General features: G+C 46.4%; 1 protein-coding gene across 1 annotated transcript; it reads left to right on the top strand.

The window, feature by feature from the left end:
• Nucleotides 1-2798: 2798 nt before the first annotated feature.
• On the top strand, nt 2799-4296 carry LOC136473271 (uncharacterized). Its single transcript, XM_066470947.1, has 2 exons — nt 2799-3491; nt 3599-4296. Exons 1-2 carry the CDS (start codon nt 2813-2815, stop codon nt 3643-3645), a joined length of 726 nt encoding a protein of 241 aa, XP_066327044.1. The 5' UTR covers nt 2799-2812; the 3' UTR covers nt 3646-4296.
• Nucleotides 4297-11482: the final 7186 nt, after the last annotated feature.

The following is an 11482-nucleotide window of genomic DNA, read 5'->3' as shown; positions in this document are numbered from 1 at the left end:
CAATGCCAGCACAACATACATTACTTTGTGAATATTGCATTCTCAAGAATGCATTATCACATTCTCGAAAAAGCAATTACATTGTCAGAGATGGAAACTAAAACTGAGGTACATTGCATTCACTCGCTAATCGCTATCTCTAGAACGAGAAGACTCTGAAGAAAAGCTCCTTGAGCCAGCACCAAGCATCCAAACAGCACCCTGTACATCTGATCGACAACAATCTGGCAATTGTTCTCGTATGTCAAAATGGTATAATGAGACGTGTGTTTACATGTTAGTTGGATACCTTAAGAATTCAAGCAATCTCTGAACAATTAGCTCAGCAAATCACAATCACATCAAAATCTGAGCAATTAGAAGGGTGCTATCACGCCCTTGCACTGAATTGATTTCCACCCACCAGCATCCTCATCCTGCACTCAGCTGGAACCTCATAATGCAGCTCAGAACACACAATGATCCATGAAGGGCCCAAAGAAAGTTTACATTTCAAAACGGAGAATTGTATTGTGGCTGTTAGTCTAACGGCACTAATTGCTGTGACGATGGGACAGTTCTATGCACTAATCTGTGATGAAATAGGATGGAAGCAAGAAAAATATGAATTGAAAGTTTTGAGTATGAAATTAAAGAACGAAGAATAGATGAGAGATCAAGGGGGAATGTTAGCATTGATCTCCCACCAGTTAGGCCCAACGGCCTAACTGGGCCTTGTCCTCGCGCCCTGATCGGGGGCGCCCAACCCTACATGGTTGGTGGGCCCCCGTCGCACAGCGCTATAAAGGAAGGTGGGGGCCGGGGCTCGCGATACGAGGTTCACCGCGCCGCCAGTCACCCCACCGACATCCTAAACCCTAGACCCGATCGAAAGTAGGGGCGCTGCCAGCGACGGGAAGTACCACCGACGCCGGCAACGCCACCCGACGCTCACGCCGCCGTCGAGGACGCCACAGCGCCGACTCCCTCTCCACCGACCGTCGCTGCCGGCGCGCAGATGGCGTCCGCCAACGAAACCCCGGCCGGAGCTTCAACAACTACGGCGTTTGACGGTTTGCTACTTATCACCTATCTCAATCTCTCTGTGAAATCCGATTGATCTATTACTGTGCTAAGAATCCCGATCCGATGAACATAAACCCTAAAAACACAATGGCATCGGAGCCAAGGTTCGACAAGAAATCATCCAATACGATGCGGATCGGGAAAGAAAACAGAAAAACCGAACTAAGACCTAACCCTAGAAAGAATCCCATCACCAATCGGTTCAATCCGAGAAGAAAGAAAAGGAACCCTACCATCTAGATCTCGAATCACACAAAAGGTAAACACGGATCGGGGAAATCGGGTTCAACCGAACCCTAACCCTAGATCCCCTTTTCGGGTGAACGAGTGAGAAGAAAAGAAAGAAGAAATCAAATCCGAAAGGGGAAAGGGGAAAAGAACAAAGGCGGCACACTGAAACCCTAACCCTAATCCCATTCGGATGAACACAGTAAAAACCCCATTCCCAAACCCTAACCCTAATTCCCGTGCGTCGGAATGGGGAAGAAAGGGGACGGGGAAGAACAAGAAAGAACACGCCGTTCGTCGGGGATAAACCTCCACCGGCGCGGAAGAAGAAGAAGCGCACCGGCTCTTCCGCCGGCGCCGAAGAAAAGCCGAGCCGGGGCGCGAACTCGCCGGGCTCGGCCAAGGTAGCGCCGCGGCCAGGCCGCTCGACGGCGGCGTGCTCACCCGTTGGGGAGCACGCGCGCCGGCGAGGGGGCCGGCGACGGCGCAAAGGACCGCCCGCTCTGCTCGCTCGCGGCTGCTCGGTAGCGGCTGTCCTCGCTGCTGCGACTGAGAAAGAAGAGAGAGAGAGCAAGAGCCGAAATGGCTAGGGTTCCAGGGCGCCGGCCGCGGCCTGGGTTTTGATCCGCGCGAAACGGCGCCGTCGTCCGTCGGATCAGATCGAACGCCGAGATGCTGGGCCAAGTCGAGGCCCAGGCGGGCAGCGCGCGGCGCGGTTTGCCGGCCCAGGCCCAGGTTGCGGCCTGGGTGCGGCCTGTGCGCGCGAGCAAGCCGGGCCGAGCCGTTCAGCTCTTGGGCCGCGCTGGGCTGAAAAATGAAAGAAGAACAAGAAATTTTTTTCTTATTATTTTCCAGAAACAATTTTAAATGCATATTTTGATGAATTTGAATGATTTTGATACAATTTTCTGTGCAAATTTTATCCAATGATATTTTGCCCAGAAAACAATGAATTTTTTAGTGCTTCTGGAAAATAATAACATGAAAAGATTATTAATGTTTCCGCTGTGCATGATAATTATTGTTCTCTTTGATTAAATTTGAACCAACGGGATAATTTAATTTTAAGAGAAATGAATTTCTGATAATTTTGATGCAATTATGATATTGTTATTTTCTGACCAACGTTGTTAATAACAATATTATAATTTTTGATCCATGAGAAATTGTGCATTAATTTTACTTCTGCCCAACGGTGATGTAAAATATTTTGCATGGATGAATTATAAGTTTTAATTTGACCAACGTTGAGTTAAAGCATGAATTTTATGTATAAATGTTTCTCTTACTCTGGTATGATTTCAGGAGGCAAATGCATTGTGAACATTGCCAACATCCCGACACTCAACGGAACCAATCACCGTGTGTGGCGGGAGAAGTATGAATTGGAACTTGCGTTGGGAGAGGTCGATTTTGCCATCACCTCACCGTGTCCTACTGAGCCAGAGGACCCGGTGAGAGGTGACAATGAATCTGACGCTGATTTCGCTTCTCGAAGCGTGATCATGCTGAAATAAGAATGAAATATGACCTTGAACATAGGCAATGGACTCTCTCCAACCGCAAGTGCCTGTTGGTAGCCAAAGCCACCATAGAAGAACAGATAAGGGGCTCAATCCCTGAATGTGCTACTGCTAAAGAATATCTTGAGAAAATCAAGAGTCAGTTTACTGGGTCTACCAAGGCCACAGCAAGTTCACTGATTAAGAAGCTTGTGAATGAGAAATTCACTGGTGGTAGCATAAGAGAGCACATTTTGAAGATGAACACTACGGCATCTAAGCTAAAAGAAATGAATTTGAAGGAGGAGGATTTCCTAATTCATTTGATTTTTGCTTCTTTGCCGAAAGAATATGACACCTTCATTGTGAACTATAATATGCAGCCTGAAAGATGGGGCATAGAAAGACTCATCTCAATGTGTGCTCAAGAAGAGGAGAGGATAAAGTCCTCACAAGGTGAATCTGCTCATTTTGTGAAGGACAACAAAAGAAAGAACTTTAATGGCAAGAATTCTAAACCACAAGGGAAACCTAAGTGGGATAAGTCCTCTTCCTCCAGTTCACAGGGAAAGAAACCCCAGGATTCTGAGAATCAGCAGTATGGTGGAGCTGAAAAAGATCAGTGCAAGCACTGCTTCAAGAAGGGACACTACAAGAGGGATTGTCCAGACTTCCTGAAATCTCTGCTAAAGAAAGGTGATGAATTTATTACATTTGTAGATGAATCTCTGTATTTATGTTATGATAAATCCACTTGGTGGGTTGATTCAGGAGCAACTACTCATGTTGCAAATTCTTTACAGGGGTTAAGTGGGACGAGAACCTTGCAAAGAGGAGAAAGAACGATTAAAGTTGCAAATGGACTGCAAGCCAATGTTGAAGCCATTGGAGTTTTTCTTTAGAATTGAATAATGGTTTTGTACTTAGACTTAAAGAAGTACTTTATGTTCCCTCTTTGCGTAGAAATTTGATAAGTGTTTCGAAACTTGATGATGATGGAATTGATTGCCATTTTGGTGATGGCAAGTGTAAGATACTGGTTAATAATAAATGTGTTGGTCTTGCCTTCCGACAAGACAAGCTTTATTTATTATCTCTTGCTGAGAATGCGAACAATGTATGTGATGAGAATGTGAATGATTCCCCATCTACGGATGTAACTAAGAAGCGGAAGAGAATTGATACTGTCTCTTCGAAATTATGGCATTGTCGCTTGGGCCATATTTCGAGGGGGAGAATGGAACGATTGGTTAAGGAATCAATTCTCCCGCACTTAGAATTTTCAGATTTAGAGCAATGTATTGATTGCATCAAAGGAAAGTATGTCAAGAAAATTAAGAAAGATGCCAAACGAAGCACAGGAATTTTAGAAATAATCCACACAGATATATGTGGTCCTTTTCCTGTGAAAAGTGTGGATGGTTATGACTCGTTTATAACATTCACAGACGACTACTCTCGTTATGGCAATATTTATCCAATTAAAGAAAGATCGGAAGCATTGGATAAATTCAAAATATTTAAAGCTGAAGTTGAAAACAGCACAATAAGAAAATAAAGATAGTACGATCAGACCGAGGTGGAGAGTACTATGGGCGACATACCCCATATGGCCAAATTCCTGGACCATTTGCAAGGTTCCTACAGGAAAATGGCATAGTTGCTCAGTACTCCACACCGGGGGAGCCTCAGCAGAATGGAGTGGCTGAAAGACGTAACCGTACCTTAATGGATATGGTAAGAAGCATGATGAGTTACTCCACATTACCGATTAGTTTATGGATGGAGGCACTGAAAACCGCCATTCACATACTTAATCGAGTACCAAGTAAATCGGTGCCTAAAACACCGTATGAATTATGGACAGGAAGGGAACCCTCACTTAACCATTTGCGTGTGTGGGGCTGTCCAGCTGAGGCAAAAGTGTTTAACCCAAACATAGGAAAGTTAGACTCCAAGACAGTCAGCTGCCATTTTATTGGCTATCCAGAAAGATCGAAAGGATATCGCTTCTATTGTCCTGACAGACATACGAAGATTGTAGAAACAAGACACTGTGTTCTTGGAGGATAACATGATCAGGGGGAGCATGGTAGCACGAGAAATCAGCCTACAGGAGAAGCGGGTACATGTACCCACTCCGATGGTTGAAGAACCATTCTTCACGCTACCTGCTGTTGCACCGACAGTGCAGGACACTGTAGTGCCAACACCTGTTGCAAGTTCTCCCGTGGCGACAATGAATGAACATGAGGAACCTGTCCTTGAGGAACCTATAGAAACCAAATGTTGCACATGAGGAAGAACTACAACAGCCCAATGTGGAACAAGTGCCGGAGGCACCTAGAAGGTCTCAAAGAATAAGAAGATCAGCTATTACTGATGACTATGAAGTTTATGAAACTGAAGAATGTCAGATGGGGGACGATCCCACCTCATTTGAAGAAGCCATGAGAAGCGACCACTCATCAAAGTGGCTTAAGGCCATGGAAGATGAATTGAAATCAATGAGTACCAATAAAGTTTGGGACTTAGAAAATATTCCTAAAGGAGCCAAAACAGTAGGCTGTAAATGGGTCTACAAAACGAAATATGACTCCCAAGGGAATATAGAAAGATTTAAAGCGCGACTCGTGGCGAAAGGCTTCACGCAAAGAGAAGGGATTGATTACAATGAGACGTTTTCTCCAGTCTCATGTAAAGATTCCTTCAGAATTATAATGGCACTTGTAGCCCACTATGACTTGGAGTTACATCAAATGGATGTAAAGACGGCTTTCCTAAATGGGGATTTGGAAGAAAATGTTTATATGGCACAACCGAAAGGTTTTGTCGTAAAAGGAAAGGAAAATATGGGATGCCGCCTAAAGAAATCAATTTACGGATTGAAGCAAGCTTCAAGACAGTGGTATTTGAAGTTTGATAGAACGATAAAAGTTTTTGGGTTTGAAGAAAATGTTGAGGACAATTGCGTTTATGCAAAGTTCAGGAATGGAAAGTACATATTCCTAATTTTGTATGTGGATGATATCTTGCTTGCTAGCAGTGATATCAATCTACTAATGGAAACGAAGAAATTCTTGTCCTCGAACTTTGATATGAAAGATCTCGGTGAGGCCTCGTTCGTTTTAGGAATAGAGATTCACCGAGACAGGAGAAAAGGGGTTCTAGGATTATCGCAAAAGGCATACATAGAAAAGGTCCTGAAGAAATTTAGTATGCATGCGTGCAGTCCTTCACCTGCTCCTATAGTCAAGGGCGATAGATTTGGGGAACATCAGTGTCCCAAGAACCAATATGAAATTGACCGAATGAAAGCGGTACCGTATGCTTCAGCTGTTGGAAGTTTACAATATGCTCAAGTGTGTACACGCCCTGACTTAGCTTTTGTTACCGGGTTACTTGGCAGATATCAAAAGAATCCAGGAATTGAACATTGGAAATTAGTGAAGAAAGTCCTGCGTTATTTGCAGGGTACGAAAGGCCTCATGCTTACGTATAGAAGATCTGATTCCCAGATAGAGGGGTATTCAGATTCTGATTATGCGGGAGACGAAAGAAAATCCACGTCAGGATATGTATTTACTCTCGCAGGAGGGGCTATATCGTGGAAAAGCTCCAAACAAACCGTAACTACATCCTCGACAATGTATGCCGAGTTTGTAGCATGCTATGAGGCAACGGGGCAGGTGAACTGGCTGAAGAAATTCATACCCGGATTGAAAGTGATTGATGATATAAATGAACCACTGCGATTGTATTGTGATAACAATCCAGCGGTACAGTACGCTCACAACAATAGGTCAAGTGGTGCTGCCAAACACATTGACATAAAGTACTATGTTGTGAAAGATAAAGTTCGGGATCATATAATAAATCTTGAGCACATAAGTACAGAGAAAATGCTCGCGGATCCGCTCACAAAGGGCTTACCACCCAACGTGTTCAGAGAACACGTAGCCGGCATGGGTTTAAGGGAAAGCCTATGATTCCCGAACATACGAAGGGCCCAAAGAAAGTTTACATTTCAAAACGGAGAATTGTATTGTGGCTGTTAGTCTAACGGCACTAATTGCTGTGACGATGGGACAGTTCTATGCACTAATCTGTGATGAAATAGGATGGAAGCAAGAAAAATATGAATTGAAAGTTTTGAGTATGAAATTAAAGAACGAAGAATAGATGAGAGATCAAGGGGGAGAATGTTAGTATTGATCTCCCACCAGTTAGGCCCAACGGCCTAACTGGGCCTTGTCCTCGCGCCCTGATCGGGGGCGCCCAACCCTACATGGTTGGTGGGCCCCCGTCGCACAGCGCTATAAAGGAAGGTGGGGGCCGGGGCTCGCGACAGGTTCACCGCGCCGCCAGTCACCCCACCGACATCCTAAACCCTAGACCCGATCGAAAGTAGGGGCGCTGCCAGTCAGTGATTACAGTGTGACCAGACGCGTCCGGTCGCAATTTACCCTCACTACAACCTTACTAATGTCAACCGGACGCTGGACCTCCAGCATCCGGTCACTTGCTGAGCAGCGTCCAGTCAGTAGCCAGCACCTAACCAGTGTCTGGTCAGCACTGACCGGACGCGTCCGATTAGGATTCTCCCTTTCTAGGACTTTACTGGAGTCGATCGGATTGGCCCTCAACGTCCGGTCACTTGACCTCTCAGCGTCCGGTCACTTTTAGACGACTTCACCTTGATCAAATGAACTGACCGGACTCTAAGCCAGCATCCGGTCACACTGAAGCCAGTGTCCGGTCAGTATTTGACCCTCCATTCACTTCCAACTCTCGATCATATGTGAATGAAGTTTGATCCATTGGATCTAAGGACTATTTTGGAGCTACATAGCGCTAGTTTTAGCAAGTGTGCACCACACCTAACCCACTAGACTCACCTAGGTCAAGCAACCCATTCGTACCCCCCTTAATAGTATGGCCAAAGGAAAAACAAAGTCCTAAACTATTTAAGTGTCACTTCAACTCCAATCGACACTTAGAACTAGTCCATCCTTAACCTTATCATACATCCTTTAAAAACCAAAACGATTTCCATCGTAGGGGCATGACCATCATGATAGCCTAATTGATCTCCATTACCATGACCTAACTTAATTGCCTCTATAAAACACATGTTAGTCACAGTAATCACGTATTGTCACACCAAAACCTAACTAGGGGCCTAGATGCTTTCAATCTCCCCCTTTTTGGTGATTGATGACAATACCACCTCAAGTATGTGAAAGAGATAAGGTTTTTAACATGCTTGGTTCATATAAGCTTTTGGCAATAAGAACAAAAGTGTTAGGCAAGCTTATATGACCCAAGCCAACATGATGTACTCAACAGATATGAAATAAGCATGAGTACAAGTAATAAAGCTCATTTGCATGGAGTAAAACGGGAAGCAAAGCAAATGAGCATAGCACAAGTGATATGACATATAAATAATTCAAAGTAGAGAGCACACATGTCACATATCACGATCACGTAGATATCACTATCACATAGATATAGTTTAATGCATAGAAGTAAACACACGACGAATGCATAAAAGTGTATCACACATAAAACTCCAAATGTACTAGATAATAAGCTACTAAGTAAGCTAAGCTCCCCTAAATAGTCGCCTCCCCCTAAGACTATCATACTCAAAACCCTCTCCCCCTTTGGGTCAAACACCAAAACCTAAGGGTCGGTCGGCGGGGTGGTAGCGAATGAGCCAGGCGCTGAGGTACGAGGAGCAAGCTGGAACTAGGCACCATCATCATCTGACCCTGAGCTCTGAGCAGTCTAACCCTCAATAGCTAGAAGCGATGCTGAAGCAGTCTGGGTCGGATCAGGAATAGGAGCTATTGTAGGCTGTGCTGGTATGACTAAAGCAGCTAGCTCTGATGATTGCCACTGAGGAAGGAGCGTCTCTATAGTCCCGGTAATAGGTGCAACGATAGAAGGGACCTGGGACATGCAAGTATGGAGGAGTAGGCTTGCCCTATCAACTCACTGAAGGATGCACAAGGCTCCTAGACACTATAGTCTTTGGCACTAGCAGCGAGGACGTCTCAGCCGGTGTGAAGCCTGTCTGAAGAGGTGTGAACTGCGGGGCTATCACTGGTGAAGCAAAATACTAGGACACCTACTCTGTAGGTGAAGCAAAACTGTGCTGGTGGCTATCGTTGACTCTAAAGCCCACTAGACTGTAACGTTGGAGTCATCGAAGTGGTGGCAGGCTAACCAAGCTGGGGCGAAGGCTTTGTGGCGGTGGAGCCCCAATCGCTGTCACTACATGCTACATGAATCCAAGAAGCTACTACTGGCATGAGAAGCTGCTACTAATGCATGTCCTGCTGCTGTTGCTGTATGGCCTGCTACTACCTGCTGGATGGCCTGCTGCTGGCGCTGGAACTCATCCTGCCGAGTCTGAAACTATGCCAAAAGTGGTAGCGGTCTCCTGAGCTTGGCGTGTCTGATCCTGCCTCATCCGCTCAAGTATAGCAGTAGAGTGGGGTCTGTCTGCGGTGGTAGGTGGAGTTTGAACTAGAGCTGTTGGCCTCATGATATCATGTCGACGTGCAGGCATCTGAGGAATGTCCCGATAGTCCTCATCTAGCTATCACTGGGGTCCGCTCTCGATCATTCCCCTCCTGCTGAGCAAGCTACTCCTCCTCAGTAGCTGCAATACCCCTGACAATAAGCATCCTGCTAGGCTATAGTCTCTGGTACATCTGGATGATGGCGTGGCTAACTAGGTGCATGTGGTGTACTATGGCGGATCATTTGAGTCAGGTTGTATGTAGGGAACTCTGTAGTAGCACCACTGTACTCAGCTAGCATCTCAAGCAGCCTCACCGTAACTATCTTGTGATAAGAAATGTGATCCAATGGGCATAGGGCAACTGTCGATGACCTCTAAACCCCTTAGCAATAGTATCCTCCATCTTAGAAAGAAGGAGATCCCAAATGTCAAATATGGTCTGCTGCATTAGGGAGTTGAGAAGCCATAGCTACAAGCGAGTCAAGCCCTCACGATACCCCATTCTCGAAATCAGGGTCCTCCTCATAATGGCATCCAGCACTCTAGCTGTAGGAGTGAGATCACTGGGAGTCCTGCTCGATCCCTCACCAAAAGGCTCCTTGAAGCAGTGGCGAACCAAATCTGTGGGAGGCACCATACGGCCAAGAGGGCGTCTAGGAGGCATTGTCTGTCCATAGCAAACATCATGTAACCTGATGGGCTACTCCTGAAGCCTGAGTATCTCCTTGACCCTAGTGCTCGTTAGCCTATAATCTCTGCCTCTAAATGCAAAGTGAATGTATCTATGCTGCGGGTCAATCCATAGTGTAGCATAGAACTGATGGACCCAAGATGGAACATATAATCATGTTTGTCCAATAAAGTCTGTCAGTCCTGATAGATATGTAAGGTAGGGGTAAATGTGCTCTCCAGCTGCTGCAACTATAGACTCAATGCTGCACACCCTCTGAGGTCTGAATATAGCTCCACTGTTAAGATATGCATTGTACAAATCCTCCTGGAGTGGTGTGTAGAAGTCCTCTGATGCTCCGTCATCCCTCCTCGGTGGGAACCACTGCCCAAACTCCACAAACTTGAGCTGCTGCACCTGCTTGGTCATGGCGGCCCTCAAGTCCAAGTGTGTCATAGGAGGTGGACCTTGTGGTCTGGGTGGTGGACGAGAACCCCTTCGCTGTGTATCTGCCCTCGGTGTGACTGGGGCATGGGTATGACCAGAGCGGCAAAGCTGTGGCTGAGGTGCCTGCTCTGTCTCCTCGGCCTGCTATCCCTCCTAAGCCTGCTCTACTGATGGTACCTACTGCTATGACTCCCCTAAGGCTGATCCTCATCGATGGCAACACGCCAACCTCCAATCATGAGAGTCCAAGCTGGACCACCATGAAGGCGCTCAACCTGCTCAAGTGTAGCCCTCACTTCTGGTGAAAGCTGATCTGCGATCCGGACTCCACTGCGAGCACCTCCTCTCTCGGCATGCTCTGTAGCCTCTATAACTATGGCTGCTCTAGCTATCTTTGCATCTGGATACTTGCGCTTCTTTGTTACAGTCTTCTTTGTTGCCTTGCCTTTTGGATCTATAGGCAAGCAAGGCAGACGCCTTGGATCCTCATCACCCGGACCGCCCCCAACATTCTTGACACAAACCATTGGTTGGATCTAAAGAGAACAACTGCCGCTGATAAGAGACAACTATTGACTGTCACTTCTGAGGCTTGACCTTGATCCGTACTTGCGAGCTTAGCCCCGAGTTGAATGACAACTGCCACTGAGACCTCAACAGCACCGACTCACTGCATGATGGAATAGATCGAGTTTATAAACAATAACACTAAATCTAGAGATGCGAAACCCTAACAGAGCAAGCAATTGGGTACAAAATTGAATCAAAGGCTTGCAACCTGATGAACCATCGATCCGAGGAGAAGAGAAATGACGTGTGGGGAACCACCAAAATGTGAGGCTAGGGCACGAGGCGTCGGCGGCGCTGGTGGCTAGGGCACAACATGGCGTAGTGGAGCGGTGACACGGCGTGGATGACACAGGCAGAGGCTCGACGGCGCAGGAGAGGCACGGGCTCACGGCTAGGCAGTACGGTGGCACTGTAGGGTGGTGCGGCAGTGTGAGCACTAGAGCGCGGTGCATAGGCGTGGGAGCA

This window comes from Miscanthus floridulus, chromosome 8, assembly GCF_019320115.1.
Source record: "Miscanthus floridulus cultivar M001 chromosome 8, ASM1932011v1, whole genome shotgun sequence".
In the NCBI taxonomy this organism is placed as follows: domain Eukaryota; kingdom Viridiplantae; phylum Streptophyta; class Magnoliopsida; order Poales; family Poaceae; genus Miscanthus; species Miscanthus floridulus.
Note: the sequence above shows the minus strand (reverse complement) of the source record. Positions and strands in the feature narration are given on the sequence as shown.

Coding starts and splice junctions, on each gene's coding strand:
- LOC136473271 (XM_066470947.1), top strand. CDS start 2,813: ATGAAATATGACCTTGAACATAGGCAATGGACTCTCTCCAACCGCAAG. Junction 3,492..3,598: donor GAAATCTCTGCTAAAGAAAG/GTGATGAATTTA, acceptor AATTCTTTACAG/GGGTTAAGTGGGACGAGAAC.